At 35.3% G+C, this 18,654-nt stretch overlaps 2 protein-coding genes and 1 pseudogene across 3 annotated transcripts; 2 read left to right on the top strand and 1 right to left on the bottom strand.

Annotated features, from left to right (window-relative positions):
- The first annotated feature begins 2,464 nt into the window (after nt 1-2,464).
- On the top strand, nt 2,465-6,689 carry LOC148618013 (cAMP-regulated D2 protein-like). Its single transcript, XM_088585806.1, has 5 exons — nt 2,465-2,683; nt 3,075-3,195; nt 3,579-3,765; nt 4,813-4,949; nt 5,400-6,689. The coding sequence occupies exons 1-5, from the start codon at nt 2,511-2,513 to the stop codon at nt 6,393-6,395; spliced, it is 1,614 nt and encodes a 537-aa protein (XP_088441932.1). The 5' UTR covers nt 2,465-2,510; the 3' UTR covers nt 6,396-6,689.
- Nucleotides 6,690-10,804: 4,115 nt separating this feature from the next.
- LOC148618012 (uncharacterized) lies at nt 10,805-11,893 on the bottom strand. Its single transcript, XM_088585161.1, has one exon. The coding sequence runs from the start codon at nt 11,891-11,893 to the stop codon at nt 10,805-10,807; it is 1,089 nt and encodes a 362-aa protein (XP_088441287.1).
- A 3,496-nt stretch (nt 11,894-15,389) lies between these two features.
- On the top strand, nt 15,390-17,163 carry LOC148618011 (crystal protein-like; annotated as a pseudogene). The gene is made up of 2 exons (XR_015922610.1): nt 15,390-15,623; nt 15,984-17,163. The product of XR_015922610.1 is annotated as a crystal protein-like (transcript).
- Nucleotides 17,164-18,654: the final 1,491 nt, after the last annotated feature.

The raw sequence follows: 18,654 nt of genomic DNA, 5'->3' as shown, positions 1-18,654 counted from the left end.
AACAAGATTTCGACCTTTCCTTTCGAAATCTAGAACATGGTAAAACCCACCTATCTGAGATCGAGGACGATCTTTGACGATAGTCTGGGGAAGGACTCCGGCTGCTGCTGTGTGTTCCAACCGAAGGGAGTCTTTCATTTGTATAGTTACTTAATCTTGGAGACTGTCGATAATTAGGAGATGGGCTACGACTTCTCGATGGCGATCTTGAAACAATATTTCCTCTTCCTTGACAATTCGTTTGTTGGACGGACTGTCGACAACCTTGGGAAGAACTTCGACTTCTAGACGACGATTTCTTTCGGTTTTGAAGAAGAGGTTGCTGAACAAGTTCTCTCGACGGAGATTTTGATTTTGAAATTACACGAGATCTAAGTACAGGCGAACCGTTTTGCTCTTTTGTGCGTTGACAACTGGACAATGCTGCTTGGCATTTAGATAGAGATTTTGACACTGATTTCTCTCGGCTTTCAAGTAGGTCAGACTGCTGGAAGTCCTCTGTCGGTTTGGAGTTGTGAAATTTAGACAGTTCATCGCTTATTACTATCCTCGGAATATTCTGAAGCCTTGACATACTCGGACAGCTATTTTGTTTGAATCAGCACGTACATATTTTCAATGACACGAACGACGACAAGTACTTCAAATCATATCATAATTAAACTTCTAATATTACAACATAGAAACAAACAAAACATACATGCTATATAACTGTTATGATAATTCGGATAATTTGCGTAAAGTGCTCATTCCAATCAACTTAATCCGTTCTTTGTTGAGAAACACACGTATACGTCAAAGTGATTGTTAATTAAACGTTGAATTGTCTCATTTAATATTTTTCAGAGTTTATTGTCGTTGTTGGTGCTATTTAAAACTTATTGATAAGGATTAAAACGTCAATTTGAACAAACTTGTTAAATCCACCGGCTCGCACTAAATACTGATTATAGCATGAGATGGCTCGTTGACGTAAATGTAGAGCTCAGAAACATTAATTTACTATATTCGTAACAAAATATAATTGCTTTATTTCATCAGACCCAAACATTTCTGATAATAAAAGTAAAAATATGAATAATAAATGATTTTCTATATAGAAATAACAGTTAAACTTTCATAAAATCCTAGAATATATCAATTGGAAATTCGCGTTGAATTGAATTGATCCAATCAGATCTCTTTACAATCGATATTTAACGCTTAGTAACGCTGATTCTAAATCTGGTATTCCACAACAACCAACTTACAAAAAAATATGAAAAATAAATTATCCTTGTATGATAAATTATTTTGTATACACCTTCAGTGATGCTCTTTGATATTGGTAAAATAAACTTAGAAAACACGAAATTTTGGTAATAACAAGGAGTTGCATATATTTAACTCCTTGGTAATAATAAAATACTGAAAATTACATAGAACAAATGGGGGGGGATTATTGTCACGACATATTTTCAATATTTTATAACTCTCTTTGTTTATGAAACTGATATTTCTCGCTCACCAACCAGTAAAATTTTCGAATAGAAAACAAATATAGGTATATATCTAGTCTCCAATAATTCCGTGAACAGTTGATTTGGTGATTTAAACAAAACTAAAAAAATTTCCGGCTGAAATTTTGAAAATAAGTATAGTACAATAAAATTGCTCGAGGGAAAATTACGACGTGAAAAAACCTCATTCAAACGAAATCAGTAATTGACAATTTGCCCAAAATAAATGGATACTGTTAAATGTTTAATTTGGAACATGAATCATTTAAACTTGGTCGCTACGTTACTTTCCGGCCAGTTGATTCCGACCATTGCCGAGATTGGCCGAGGGAAGAGAACCGATTGCGTATTTACGACATTACATTATATGTACTAAACGTTGAAGTTCGGAGTAGTATAAAATTAGTTCATTATCTTGCATAGTGCATCGAATTTGAAAAAAACCCACAAAAACATACAAACAGACATAATTTTCCAGGATGTTTTACCAGGATCACCTAGAATAACATCACCTTCAGTAACAAGGAGCTGTATTTCATCGCCTTGCATGTAGACTACTAGTTAATATACCATCTGCATTGATATATTTCTCAGTAAAAAAACAAAAAAATGGCCTCATTATTTATTATTTTGTGCTTAGGGTATATTGCGTTTCACCATATCAGTACTTTATCCACCATTTGGTAGATTACCAAAAAAAAATGTGCAACTGACATTTACTTACAAGAATAAAATATTAAAAGAAACTTTGTGTCACAGGATACAGGACTATACACAAAAAATACATTTAGGAATGTTTTATGTGTAACAAAGGCATGCACTTTTAACTCAAGTCTTTTCAGTATTCAAAGCATCGTTTTTTTTTAAGATTCAATCTTTAACTTGATAAGGGAAACAACCTTTGTCTAGCACATGGGTTTAGGCAAATAATTACATGATAAACATAGATAATGCCTAATAATTGTGTACATACATTGATATTCAAAATAAACAAGATTTCAGTATGCATTCATGTATATAATGCATTATTTTGTAAATTTAGTAGTAGCATGCTTTGCGACTGTGTATTCGCAGACAGCACCAGTGGTGAACACCAAATTTGGTAAAATAAGCGGCGTCCAGAAAAGTGCTGTAAATGCTTTTCTTGGTGTTCCATACGCAGCTCCGCCTATTGGACAACTCAGGTAAGTATAATACTTACCGATATTTTAGATGGATTTGAGGAATGGTAAAGGGTACAAAGGCTGGGAATAAGAATAGCTATTGGATGCACAATCCACATTAAAAGAGAAAATACGTAAGTATCATTTTGATATCAACTAAACCCTGTTTGAAAAAATAAAATTCTGCTCGGACCGCATGCTGCAGTATTCAAATATGAGCTGCAAAATCTATTTTAAAAACTCGTGCCATGAATAACGATAACATGTCAGTAACATCTATTTGCTGACCGATTAATTAATTTCTGTAGAATAGGAATAATTTTACCAGAAGAGTAATTTCCCCTTACTGGTCCTTTTGCCGTTGTCTTCAGCTTTAGATCACTGTCCTATTTAGATTTTGTTTTTACTTAAGATGGAATAACCCGGTTGAAAGAAAGCCATGGAATGGAACATACGATGCTTCCACCCTTAAACCTGGGTGTCCTCAGAAGGGGTGCAAAGATACAAACCCGAGTTTTGTATGTCCAGATACGGTAAGATACGTGCACTCAGGGATTATATAATACTAAGTCCCTGCTATAATAAACTTTCCCTCTCAGTAATGACAGTAACATCATGGTTAGCAGAGCAAATAAGCTAGCGGAGTGATACGTAGTAAATCAGGAATAAGGTTCGCGAGGAGTATTAAATGTAAAAAGTTAATAAGCAGCGGTTAACAAACTGGAATCAATCTTATTAATATAAGACCTATCAATTGTTCTATTCAGTCACTGCATGTAACGGATCTATAGATCTTATTGAACTATGTTCATATGCATCGACCGGGTAGGCGCCATCTGCTTTCCCACAACAGTATCAAACAAACTGTCTTATCCGGCATGAATAAACGAGCTCCATTGCATTTGTTGTTTGTCAGACTTCTGAAGACTGTTTACACCTGAATATCTGGGCACCAAAAGACGCTGGCGTCAAACAATATCCAGTTATGGTGTATTTACATGGTGGGAATTTTGTCCACATGAGTGCCTCCTCTTTGATATTTGACGGGCAGTATCTCGCAGGTCTGGGAGAGGTCGTGGTGGTGACACTCGATTATAGAATTGGTGAGAATAAATTGTAGTCTTTTTTGTGAATATGATTTTATGCTTTGCTTATGAGGGACGGAGCTATTTGTACTCGAATTATATTTAACTTTATTGATAATGTACCGTTATGTTGTTATCGCTGGTGTCTATAACACATGATGCGGGTCTGCATTTAAAGTTCAAACAATCATATCCTAACTGCATACGTCACTTCCGACAGAAAGATTTTGAGCTATTCATGTTCTGACCGAGAATCTACATATGTAGGACGTCCCTATTAGCCTAATTACAGTATAGAAAAAAATGCTTTGGATGTGCCGGAAAAGGTATAGCTTTAACAGATGAACAAACTTAAATTAAATAGGATCTTCATTGATTTTAATACTTAAAATTACCGGAAGAGTTGGAAAACACTTTAATAACGTGATATTCAGAAGCCATAGCACAGCTGAAAAGTCTTAAGCATTGAATATCGGAGAAAATTTAAAAAAAAAATACCGAAGCGTCAGCAGTGGGATAAGTCAAATACCTAAATAATCATAAAACATGGCTTGAGCGCGATAACAGAAAACAAAGACGGTCTATATACCGAATGCAACGAACCGAATGAAATACGATCGCATATAAAATCTGAAGATAAGGAAAACAAGACAGAAGCAATAGCTATATGAATTTCCACAACAAAAAAAAAAAACAAAAAAAAGTAGACATATGAAGTGCTCCAGTTTGGAAAGCATATCCTGCTTTGCCACTGTCACCCGTCATATCGCAAGTGAGTAAAATCCGGTAATAGTCAAGCAACAATAATGCAGCCTCCTCCCTCCCCGACACGAGTAATAAATCCAGGAAAAACCTGACAAGTATTGATAATCAGATACATGATCATCATCCACCAAGAATGCTAGTTGTAGCAGACACGCGTCTTTTTCGATGTGTTCTTTTGGAAACGTAGGTCAAATTAAAAGATACTTTAAACCATATTGTAATAGATGAAAACGGTAATCGTGTTACAGTCAAAAGGAAGCGAAGATTTAGAAATTATTGCGATTTTCTCTAATTATTTAGGAGCACTTGGTTTTTTATTGACTGAAGACACACCAACACAGAAAGGAGCGGAGGGTAATTACGGAATCATGGATCAACAATTCGCCCTGAAATGGGTCTCGGAGAACATCCAAAGTTTTGGAGGCGATCCGAGTAAGGTGAATGAGTCGTACTTATTTAATCTGTTAATCTGCTTGGGTAGTATAAACAATGTTGAAAAGGGCCTGTTTTAAAAATGAATAAAATCTAAAATTCATAAAAAAAATCATAATGGATCTTACATCAATAGAAAAATAGAAAAAAAGAAAATTTATAAAAGTTTCTTTGAAATTAAAATTGATTGGAGTTATTGTCCAAAGTGTTGGCAGCGGGCGCACAGATTGGCAATAGTATACTTACCTCATTATACCTCCTGTCTGGAGTCAAACAAGTCTTTATTTAATGTCTGCACATATCGATTTAACCAATGTACACCGACTGGAGAATTCAAAATAATTTTTACTTTTGATATAATGTATTATTTTATATTAGATATCGACAGAAAGTGTTTTAAGTTGAATATTCCCTTTTTTCTTATTTGGTGGTATTACGAACAGTTTTTGTTATAGGTGACACTGTTTGGACAGAGTGCCGGTGCGCAGTCTACACTAATACATCTAATGAACGAAGAAAGCTCAAAATACTTCCAAAGGGCAATTATGGAGAGTGCCCCAATATCAATTCCTTTTAAAAGTCGACCGGAGGAGCTTTTTCTCGGCGAGATGATTACACTACAACTAGGTTGTCAACCCAATGATATGGTTTGTCTGCGTTCAAAGACCGCTGATGATGTTGCACTTGCACAGAAAGCTGTCAGAAACTATCCAAGTTCACTAAAGCTGCTAGAATTCTTCGAACCCTTAGGCCCGTACGTAGATGGAAAAGTTGTTCCATTTCAACCACTTGAAGGCGTCCGACGCGGTCTCTTCCAGAAAAAGCCGTTTATTATAGGAACTAATTCAGAGGAAACTCGTGTTTATGTTTATGAGGCATGGAATAGTTCAATGACAGCAGTTGAATACTCAGCAGCACTGTTAGCTACGTTTGGACGAGATGTTGTCAAAGTATTAGAAACGTATCCTCCAAACAACCCACTAGACGAAAGACTAGACCTACAAATAGCTTCCACAGACTTCATTTTCACCTGTTCTTCAAGAAACTATACTCGGCTAATTCAGTCAAAAACAGGAAATGTAGTGCCATCATGGATTTATGTTTTTGACCATTTTTTCTCTTTTAACGGCTGGGGAAAATTTACAGAATGTAACGACCACGTGTGTCACGGATCAGAAATTCCGTATGTTTTCCAGTCGTACCGAGACAGCTCTAATTTTACGGCAACGCCGGAAGAGAACACGATGTCAGGCGATTTGATTACGTATTTCACAAACTTTGCCAAGAATGGAGACCCATCGTTTGGTAACGAGGTGCCATTTAAATGGCCCAAGTACGAAGAGAGCACAAACTGGCAAAGCATCAGATTTAAAACGCCATATAACCAACTTGACATTGCGGACAGAAATCAGTATTGTAATTTTTGGGATAATGTTGGGTATAAGGCATAAAGGTTAAGGGGTGTTAGCTTATGAATATTGCCCAAAAAAATCAACGTTGTTGTTCAAAATATAGTAAAATGCACAAATGTCAGGAAATATTATTTTTTGTGACACTTTTCATTGTAATGACGTCATAGTGTACCAAAATTATCCGTCATTTAACAGAAACTACTGAGAATTGTAATTTTTTTTAAAACAAATTTAAATGTGCATATCCGGGTTACCAAAATATGTGGTTTGGGTTCTATATCAAAGCATGTTTTACTTTTTTTGTTTATTATATTAAAGACATAATTAAATGAAGTTCATTCTCTATAATACAAGGCATAGTCTACTATATCCGACAGATGGAATTCCTGAAACTGAAATATGTCCCAATTTAGCAGGAAATGTTGCAAGCAACTTTCAAGAGGACAGATTGCATATCTATGTATATGAATGAAGTCTATAATTGCAATATACCATTCAACCACACATTACGCCAGTAAAGTCATTCATGTACAGAGGATGTCACTTAATTGCATACCTGATTATTTCTTATTTCTGTTAATTACATATAGCATTTTCAAGAACCAAATTATTTCCCAACTCTTCCATGTTAAAAATTCCTCTCAATTGCACAGGTCTAAACAAACATTCCTGTTAATTGCATATTTTCCAAAAAATTGACACTTTTTGGCCTTCAAGATGTATTTTAACTCAATTAAAAGGTGAAGCTAATTTAACTGTTTGATATTAAGTTTTTAGAGTAAAATTTGCCAAAAATCCATAAAACTTGATTTCTTTGTTTGTAATTTCATTATGTTGGTTAAATCAAGCCCTAGAGTTGTTTATATAGGAAGATGTAGAAGAGAGCACGACCATTACACTATACTGAACTCAACAATCCTGATAAAAGCATATTCATGTTAATTTGCACACTTTTTCTGACAAATTGGGTATGTGAGTAAGAGGAATCCACTGTATTTAAAATTGACACTGGAGAATAATACTAGAATGTTGTATAAAACTTGTGGAGTATTTAAACATGTATACTTTTCTAAGAATAATCAAGGGGACCAAAATTCTAGTGGAAATCAAAAGAATGTAATCCAGGGACAAAGACCAGACATGGAAAACAGACAAACACAAGACATAACTAAAATAATATGTACAAATTAACAAAAGTAAATGAGTAACTCGGACTCCACTAAAAACTGGGAGCATGGACTTGGTGCACTGGTAGGATAAGCATCTCCTGCTTTTCTAGAAACACTCACAGAAAGTCCAGTCCGGTGTAGACGAAAGAAAAAAGGAAAACTACACTATGTTGAACAAATCAGTTTTCATGGTGCAGATGAATAATACACCGTAACGATCTACGAGATCATAATGACGACCTACTCCAGCACTGCTAAAGGTTGTCTTGCAAGCTATTTTCTGACTTGGTTGGGGTATGCAGGTACGGATTTTCAACCTCTTACGTTGTAGAGGTAGATGACAACCATAAAACTTCTATAGTGATGACTCATCTTACAGCAGCATAACCCTGTTCCAGAAGCCTAACTGTGGGAAGTCTAACGCGATACAGAAAGTCTGCATAGTTACGTCAAGCTCTGCCATAATGTAGGAGTTGTGATATGTAAACTCCATACGCAGGTGCTGAAGAGATATTGCCACAGATGACAGGAAAATTGACAATACTGAATGAAAAGTCATCACATTCATCGTAAAGTTCGGTCAATAATTTATGAAACTATGGAGAGCGTAGCGAGCCAGATTTTTTGAAGGGTTTTCCCCAGGTCAGAATATTTATTTTCAATTCACTAGCTAAAGTCAGAATCTGAATATTTATTTTCTAACAATTTGCAAAATCAGGCTATTTTCTGGTATGATGCGGCCATATTATTTATTTCCTACATAATCAGAGACAGATCATTTATTTTCAAAATCTGCCAACCCCTCCTAAGAATCTAATGGTTGTCAACTTATCAAGGGAACACTCCTTATATTGGATTAGGTCTCTTTTTTTCTGACAAAATATATAAAAAGGTCTACACTTTTTTTTCAAAAAGAAAATATGTGAATAGGGTGGGGTTACAGAATCCAAGCGGCATCATATCAAAGGAGTATTGGAGTGCCTCCTCCCCCGAGTATAAAATATGACAAGTGAAAAGTTTACAATGACGGCAAGTGATGAACTGTCTTCGGTCAAGAATAGCAACAACAAAATTATTGCCAGGAATAAAAATTCTTATAACAACGGTGAATCAATTTTATTTTTTATTTTGTTTTAATGTAAATAATATTTACAAAATTTCCCAAAAAATGTATTACACTTGAATTGACTTTACCCCGGATGTAGTTAGTAATGGTCAGGTTACAAACTGTGACCAATAAAAAAAAGAAGATAAAATAGCGAGCATGGAAATACATGTAGCTGTAGTTATATTCTGTAAAGATCAGTGCATAATTCTGTGTTCAACGTTTCACTGTTTCCAGTATGTGTAACTGTATTTTTACTTGTGAATCGCCAGGCCTCTTAAGTGACAAATCACTACTTGGATAAAAGAACACGAGTACTTCTTTGATTAAAACTTTTTTGAAAAAAAATAACAGGATATTTTTTTATGATTTCAAGCTTGGAAACGTTGTACTGTACATGTAAGTTGTTTTAACTTCCCTTTCCTAGAATATTAGCCAAAGCCCATACAAAGAAACATACTTTTTTCTCGTTTACATAAAATTTGAAAATACGCAATTTTTTCCTATTCGATTCTATTCGGGCCATTGTAGATATTCTAATTTTCAAGTATACTAATATCTTTCTTTGGTTAGAACATTGAATAAACATTACCTCAATTATTTTTGGCTTATTAAATTTTTTCGAGTGCTGTAAGATTTCATTGCTGGGTAATGAATTTCGAATAATTCTTTCTGCATACGAAGGACCTCTCAAGCTGCTGATAAATCTACTTCCTAGAAGCCCAAATATAGCAACCACCAACACCAACAAAGCTATATGAGGACCGCCGATGATCTTCCAAAACATATATATTGTATATTTATCTTTTACTTGCCATACCTTATCGCATCATGTGTCTTTGAAAAAATTATATTTCATCACTACCGGTATTAGACCACAATGTAGACTGTCCATACAATTTGAAATTCAGTGAAACCTGTCTAAACTGACTCCATTGACAGAAGTTGTCAGGTTTATTCAGGGTTCGGCTTAAACATGTTTCGCTGTATCTGCAAACAGGAGTCAACTTTCTTTATAATTTTTGTTTAACTATTCCATCTTTGTTGCACCGTGGACTAATTTACAGGTACACTGTATTTTTGTTTGTTTTCTTGTATTACAAAGTTCTTTATTTGTGTTGACGTTGTGTATGGATTAAGGACGTAAACCTAGGTTAAGGGACACAACTCTTACATATCATTGGAACGTATGTATTCAACAATGGTATCAAAGTAACTTGGACTGATTTCGGTCTGTTTCAAATGAAAGCTTGATAGACGTTGTTGTAATTGAATATGATACAAACATATTACTGACTTCAATAGTTATGTCCTTAACCTTCAACCGCTTCTGTAGAATTATGATATGAAGGCAGGACATATTACTGTCATAAAAAAAATATTTAGTAATCTTCTGGTTTATTTTATATTTTGTAGGTTGCATGGTACTGTTATGTATTCCTTACAATTTATATCATAACAGGATTGAGTAGAGAAGGCATCTATTTAGATTAGCATTTTATTCTACACTGAATTACATTATCAATCTACATGGTATATAACAAGAAATCTCTGATACGGCGGTAGGTACTTGTAAACAATAGAACAATAGAATGTCACTGGGAAATGTTTATCATCACTTCATGGGTGTATAGAGTTTTATCAGTAAACTGCTGATTATCAATTTCCTAATTGTCATATATAACAGGTACTACCGAGTACTTGAAATTTCTCTGATGTACTACATAATGGAACTACAAACAACTAGTTGGTCTTTCCCAGTTTCTAAATTCCACTTATCAACTTTAATTTTATTATTTTCTTGAAGAGTAAACTTCAGATCGGTCATTTGTTACACATAGGTTTTACAATACAATGTGCGAGATTTGACATTCTATAAAAAGGGATTTTAATAACCATATCATAGATCTTGATCACATGATCATTTGCATTCTCTTTCTTCAAATAAGTTTAAAGTCTGTGTATTCGAAAAATTATATAAGTACCACATTGTGCGTCAGTAACTTGAACCATATATATTTTAAGGTATCATTTTAACATGAAATTTCAAGTCTATTAGCGACAAACCGCTATTTTATTATAGGAATGAGTGAGGTATCATGATTTACTACTGAAAAACAAATCAAATTCCGGTTAAACACGGTTAGTCAGCATAAAACGGCAGATCTTTTTGTCTAAATTACAGAATACTCCAATTCATATAATTTTGCTTTGTTGCCATAATTACCAACAAATAAATTGCCGGATGGAGATAACGCCACAGAATATGCCCTCTTTACTCCGATAACTTTGAGGCTATAATATGTAATTCCTTTCCCTTCAAAGTTCAGTATGTGAAGATTTTGTGTGTGTGTGTCCATAACAACGACATAGCCACTGGAAGTTGATACAATGTCATTGGGTTTGAATGGATTTTCCGTAGAATTGATATCCGGATGACCAGTGTATCTATGCACTGACATATTGGGTGTCGTTTGATTTATTATGACAATCTTTCCCTCATTCTGTTTGTCATGCGGAACGTCTGAAACTAGGATATGCCCAGCCTTTGTTGTCACCTTTCTTGGAAAATAAAGCAATGGACTTTTGCCAGTTTCGTCGCGTCCATAGTTAACAAGACTGTTGCCTTTATCGTCGAATACGAGCAAGGAACCAACTCCTTCTTTTACTGCTCCAACGATGACAATATTATCTTCAGTGACATGCACACAGTACGGTATCCATTGATTGGTGTTGTACTTCGAATCCACCACTTGGCCAGTCATCGGGTTAATTATCTTTAAACAGGATCCATCTCCCACAATAAGTGTAGAACCAGATGGCGTTATCGCGATGTCAAAAACCTTAGTCAAATATTCTTCTAACAACTCAATTCCTTCGTTAGTGACTCGTACCTTTTGTACCCGGTTTTGAACGACGTCAGTGCTTTTTGTGTTATTTCCTACCCACAAGTATTCATCATTAGTGAAAGCAAGATGATGAGCAGAATTTGTCTGTAGTCTACGTTCTTTTATTACTTTAAAGACGATTTTTGATGGTTTCATACCGATAGTCGTTCTTGACGAGGAAGGTCTGCTTTCGTCGATGTCTTTGATGTCGACGACACGGTGATTCTTGGTGATTCGGTTATGGACATCTTTACTACATACATCGCACATCAAGAGGTTACATTCCAAACACTGCCAACGAATTTTACTATTCTGCTTACACAATTGACACTTTAGATGTATCTGGGCTTTCAGAAGTGAACTTTCAAAGGCCATTTTAAAATCCAATTCGCCTACAATGATAATACTTCCCTGTCTCGATTCTTGGAAATGTGAGGTAATAGACAATTGGGTGATAAATGCGGGATGATCGAGGAGCATGCATGACTTATCTCCAGCAATGCTAGATATTTTCTGACTTTGTGAAACGGAATTCCATCCTCACATTGTAAGAGTAATGTGACATAGACTTCCGCAGGTTTGGGTTAGAACAAAATAATTTTCCTCGAGAAATGTAAATTAAGTATGCCAATTAATGCAACATGGTCTTTATTGTATAGGATATTATTTAATTTACCCACGGAGGAGGGGGGGGGTAACTTAACAGGTAAAAGGTGTAGGGGTGTGCGGCCCACCCTATTCATATATTCTGACAATGAAAAACTGACACCCATTTATATAACCCATTCATGTATATGCATGGCATTTATCTGTATATATATCAAAGCAGGATGATATCGTTTTCATGTCAGGTTTAATTGCATGGATCCCTTCCAGCATATCCATCTTGCATCCGTTAAAGTATTAATCTTTACTTACTTAAATAATTTTAAATAATATATAGTCTATTTGTAAATGTTAATCTTAACACATATACTGCAACTAAAATGCCTACCCTTTTCATATATCACTAATCATAAAAAAGTAGACCGATATGGTTCGCACACCTGTACCTATCCATTGAAAATAAGTTAACCCCCCCCCCCCCCGTGAACTTACCATGTCATTTCCTATGCACAAGGGGTGGTAAGACATTATTTTCCATTTTTTGTCAACTTTACACATGAAAATGACAAATTTTCCAATAAAAAAAGGGGTTCCAACCCCCGCCACCCCTTCTGGATCCGCCACTGGGAGGACATTTATCAGATTTTGCAACAAAAAATTCATTTCTTTGGAGTCCTAGTTGCTCAATTGCTTTTGGTAAATTGTATGTATGATTTTAGTTACTTTATGTTCTTTGTTGTGTATGTCGGTTTTCCATGTCTGGTCTTTGTCCCGGGTTACATTCTTTTTATTACCGCTATAACCTTGGTTCCCTTGAATACTCTTCAGAATATAGATATTGACGAGGAGACAAATTGTGTATAAAAGGATGAGATATATTTATGTTTTTTCAATCAACAAAATAAGTATTAGAATAAGTTGTCATGGGGGATCTATAGCTCTTCGTGCATACACTCCTAGCTTTCAATTCTATGTTTGAAAGGTTAATTTGCAAATTCTTTACTATCTATATATCCTACAACTACCAAATAGAATTCAAGTATAAATTTGTATGAATTGTATTTATTATATGTTTAATTTTGACGACATTATTTCCGTAGTTTTTATTAAAGAAAGGGAAAGCAATTTATAACATCATCTTAACATGCATTTAAAAAAAAATAATATTGCACATCGTAATTAAACTATAAACTAATTATAAAACACAAAAAGAAAAAAAAATTATTTGATATATCGGGGTCGACTGGTATATAGGACGAAGAATACAGAAACAATTTAATCAGAAGAGTAATTTTCGTTACTGATGTAATATTACAGTCCTTTTTCGATGTATTTACCTTCAGATCACTGTCCTATTTATATTTCGTCTAAACTTAAGATAAAACAACCCGGTTGAAAGAAATTAAGCCATGGAATGGAACATACGATGCTTCCACCATTAACTCTGGGTGTCCTCAGAAGGGATCCAAAGATACAAACCCGAGTTTTGCATGTCCAGATACGGTAAGGTACGTGCAATCAGAGATTATATAACACTAACTCCCTGGTACAATAAACTTTCACTGACATAGTAATTACAGTAACATCATGGTTTGTAAGCCTGCGGAGCGATAGTGTACGTAGTAAATCAAGAGACGCTTATAAGATTCGTGGAAGAATATGAAATGTAAGAGGTTTAAAATAGGCAACGGTAAACAAACTGGTATCAATCTTATTAATATAAGACCTAGCAATTGCATGTTGAACTATGATCATATGAACCGACCGGGTGAGCGCCATCTGCATTCCATTACAGTATCAAACATGTCTTAACCGGCATAAATAAACGAATTCCATTGCATTTCATGTTTGTTAGACTTCTGAAGACTTTTTACACCTGAATATCTGGACACCAAAAAGACGTTGGCTTCAAAGTATCCGGTTACAGTGAATTTACATGGTGGGAATTCTGAACACATGAGTGCCTCTCGCAGGTCTGGGGAAGGTTGTGGTGGACGGAGCTAACTGTACTCAACTTACATTTAACTTTTTTGATAATGTACCGTTATGTTGTTATCGCTTATGTCTATAACACATGATGCGCATCTGCGGTTAAAGTTCAAACAATCACATCCTAAGTGCATACGTCACTTCCGACAGAGAATATAATGATCATTTGTGTTTTGACCGAGAATCTACATATGATATTAGCCGAAATACAGTGTAGGACAAACATCCTTTGGATATGTCGGAAAACGTATTGTTTTAACAGATGAACAAACTTCAATTAAGCAGGATCTTCATTGATTTTAATACTTAAAATTACCGGAAGAGTTGGAAAACATCTTAGTAACGTAATATTCAGAAAACATAGCACAGCAAAATAGTATTGAATATCGGCAAAGAAGAAGAAGAAAAAATACCGAAGCGTCAGCAGTGGGATAAATCAAATACCTTAAAAACCTAAAACATGGCCTGAGGTCGAAAAGAGAAAGTTAAGACGATCTACATACCGAATGCAACGAACTGAATGAAATACGACAACATATAAAATCTGTAGATAAGGGAATCAAGACTGAAGCAATAGCTACATGATTTTCCACTCACAAGAAAAAAGAAAACAGGGGAGACATCAGGTGCTCCAGGTGGGCAAGCATATCCTGCTTCGCCAGTATCACCCGCCATATTGCAAGCGGTAATAGTCTAGCAACAATAATGCAGCCCGCCTCCTTCACCGATACGAGTAATAAATCCAGGAAAAACCTGACAACTAATACCGGTATTGATAATCAGATATATAATCACCATCCACCAAGAAGCGTACAACAATGTAGGATATACAGTAACAAACTTTTCAATTATGCTAGTTGTAGCAGACACGCGTCTTTTTCGATGTTTTCTTTTTGAAAACGTAGGTCAAATTAAAAGATACTATAAACCATATTGTAATTGATGAAAACGGTAATCGTTTTACAGTCAATAGGAAGCGAAGATTTAGAAATTATTGTGATTTCCTCTAATTATTTAGGAACACTTGGATTTTTATTGACTAAAGACACACCAACACACAGAGGAGCGACGGGTAATTACGGAATCCAGGAATAAATCCAGGAAAAACCTGACAACTAATACCGGTATTGATAATCAGATATATAATCACCATCCACCAAGAAGCGTACAACAATGTAGGATATACAGTAACAAACTTTTCAATTATGCTAGTTGTAGCAGACACGCGTCTTTTTCGATGTTTTCTTTTTGAAAACGTAGGTCAAATTAAAAGATACTATAAACCTTATTGTAATTGATGAAAACGGTAATCGTTTTACAGTCAAAAGGAAGCGAAGATTTAGAAATTATTGTGATTTCCTCTAATTATTTAGGAACACTTGGATTTTTATTGACTAAAGACACACCAACACACAGAGGAGCGACGGGTAATTACGGAATCATGGATCAACAATTCCCTCTGAAATGGATCTCGGAGAACATCCAAAGTTTTGGAGGCGATCCGAGTAAGGTAAATGAGTCGTACATATTTAACGTGTTAATCTGCTAGGGCAGTTTAAACAATGTTGAAATGGGCCTGTTTTAGAAATGAATAAAATATCATATTGGATCTTATATCAATAGAAAAAAAGAAAATTTGTTTCTTTGAAATTAAAATTGATTGGAGTTATTTTCCAAAGTGTTGGCAGCGAGCTCACAGATTGGCAATAGTATGCTTGCCTTATTATATCTCCTGTCTGCAGAATTCAAAATATCTTTCACTTTTGATATAATGTATTATTTCATATTAGATATCGACAGGAAAGTGTTTTAAGTTGAATATTCCCTTTTTCCTTGATTGATGCTCTATTATGGACAGTTTTTTTTTTAGGTGACACTGTTTGGACAGAGTGCCGGTGCGCAGTCTACGCTAATACATCTAATGAACGAAGAAAGCTCAAAATACTTCCAAAGAGCAATTATGGAGAGTGCCCCAATATCAATTCCTTTTACAAGTAGACCGGAAGAACTTTTTCTCGGCGAGATGATGACACTACAACTAGGGTCTGCGCCCAAAGACCGCTGATGATGTTGCACTTGCACTGAAAGCTGTCCGAAACTATCCAAGTTCACAAGTTCTTCCAGAAAAAGCCGTTTATTATAGGAACTAATTCAGAGGAAACTCGTATTTATGTTTATGAAGCATGGGATAGTTCAATGACAGCAGTTGAATACTCAGCAGCACTGTTAGCTACGTTTGGACGAGATGTTGTCAAAGTATTAGAAACGTACCCTCCAAACAACCCACTAGACGAAAGACTAGACCTACAAATAGCTTCCACAGACTTCATTTTCACCTGTTCTTCAAGAAACTATACTCGGCTAATTCAGTCAAAAACAGGAAATGTAGTGCCATCATGGATTTATGTTTTTGACCATTTTTTCTCTTTTAACGGCTGGGGAAAATTTACAGAATGTAAGGACCACGTGTGTCACGGATCAGAAATTCCGTATGTTTTCCAGTCGTACCTAGACAGCTCTAATTTTACGGCAACGCCGGAAGAGAACACGATGTCAGGCGATTTGATTACGTATTTCACAAACTTTGCCAAGAATGGAGACCCTTCGTTTGGTAACGAGGTGCCATTTAAATGGCCCAAGTACGAAGAGAGCACAAACTGGCAAAGCATCAGATTTAAAACGCCATATAACCAACTTGACATTGCGGACAGAAATCAGTATTGTAATTTTTGGGATAATGTTGGGTATAAGGCATAAAGGTTAAGGGGTGTTAGCTTATGAATATTGCCCAAAAAAATCAACGTTGTTGTTCAAAATATAGTAAAATGCACAAATGTCAGGAAATATTATTTTTTGTGACACTTTTCATTGTAATGACGTCATAGTGTACCAAAATTATCCGTCATTTAACAGAAACTACTGAGAATTGTAATTTTTTTAACACAAATTCAAATGTGCATATCCGGGTTACCAAAATATGTGGTTTGGGTTCTATATCAAAGCATGTTTTACTTTTTTTGTTTATTATATTAAAGACATAATTAAATGAAGTTCATTCTCTATAATACAAGGCATAGTCTACTATATCCGACAGATGGAATTCCTGAAACTGAAATATGTCCCAATTTAGCAGGAAATGTTGCAAGCAACTTTCAAGAGGACAGATTGCATATCTATGTATATGAATGAAGTCTATAATTGCAATATACCATTCAACCACACATTACGCCAGTAAAGTCATTCATGTACAGAGGATGTCACTTAATTGCATACCTGATTATTTCTTATTTCTGTTAATTACATATAGCATTTTCAAGAACCAAATTATTTCCCAACTCTTCCATGTTAAAAATTCCTCTCAATTGCACAGGTCTAAACAAACATTCCTGTTAATTGCATATTTTAGTGGAAATGGAAAACAGACAAACACAAGACATAACTAAAATAATATGTACAAATTAACAAAAGTAAATGAGTAACTCGGACTCCACTAAAAACTGGGAACATGGACTTGGTGCACCGGTAGGATAAGCATCTCATGCTTTTCTAGAAACACTCACAGAAAGTCAAGTCCAGTGTAGACGAAAGAAAAAAGGAAAACTACACTATGTTGAACAAATCAGTTTTCATGGTGCAGATGGATAATACACCGTAACGATCTACGAGTTCATAATGACGACCTACTCCAGCACTGCTAGAGGTTGTCTTGCAAGCTATTTTCTGACTTGGTTGGGGTATGCAGGAACGGATTTCCGACCTCTTGGTTGTAGAGGTAGATGACAACCATAAAACTTCTATAGTGATGACTCATCTTATTGCAGCATAACCCTGTTCCAGAAGCCTAACTGTGGGAAGTCTAACGCGATACAAAAAGTCTGCATAGTTACGTCAAGCTCTGGCATAATGTAGGAGTTGTGATATGAAAACTCCATACGCAGGTGCTGAAGAGATGTTGCCACAGATGACAGGAAAACTGGCAATACTGAATGAAAAGTCATCACATTTATCGTAAAGGTCGGTCAATAATTTATGAAACTATGGAGAGCGTAGCGAGCCAGATTTTTTTTAAAGGGTGTTGCCCAGGTCAGAATATTTATTTTCAATTCACTAGCTAAAGTCAGAATTTGAATATTTATTTTTTAACAATATGCAAAATCAGACTATTTTCTGGTATGATGCAGCCATATTATTTATTTCCTACATAATCAGAGACAGATCATTTATTTTCAAAATCTGCCACCCCCTAATAATCTAATGGTTGTCAACTTATCAAGGGAACACTCCTTATATTGGATTAGGTCTCTTTTTTTCTTACAATATATATGAAAAGGCCTACATTTTTTTTTCAAAAAAAATACGTGAATAGGGTGGGGTTGCAGAATCCCAGCGGCACCTCATATCAAAGGAGTATTGGAGTGTCCCCTCCCCTGAGTATGTAATATGACAAGTAAACAGTTTACAATGACGGACGCCAAGTGATGAACTGTCTTCAGTCAAGAATAGCAACAACAAAATTATTACCAGGAATAAAAATTCCTATA

This window comes from Perna viridis, chromosome 5 (genome assembly GCF_037379345.1).
Source record: "Perna viridis isolate PV_CMFRI_1.1 ecotype Kerala chromosome 5, ASM3737934v1, whole genome shotgun sequence".
NCBI classification, from domain to species: domain Eukaryota; kingdom Metazoa; phylum Mollusca; class Bivalvia; order Mytilida; family Mytilidae; genus Perna; species Perna viridis.
The sequence above is the reverse complement of the archived record's forward strand: the minus strand, read 5'-3'. Positions and strand labels throughout refer to the sequence as shown.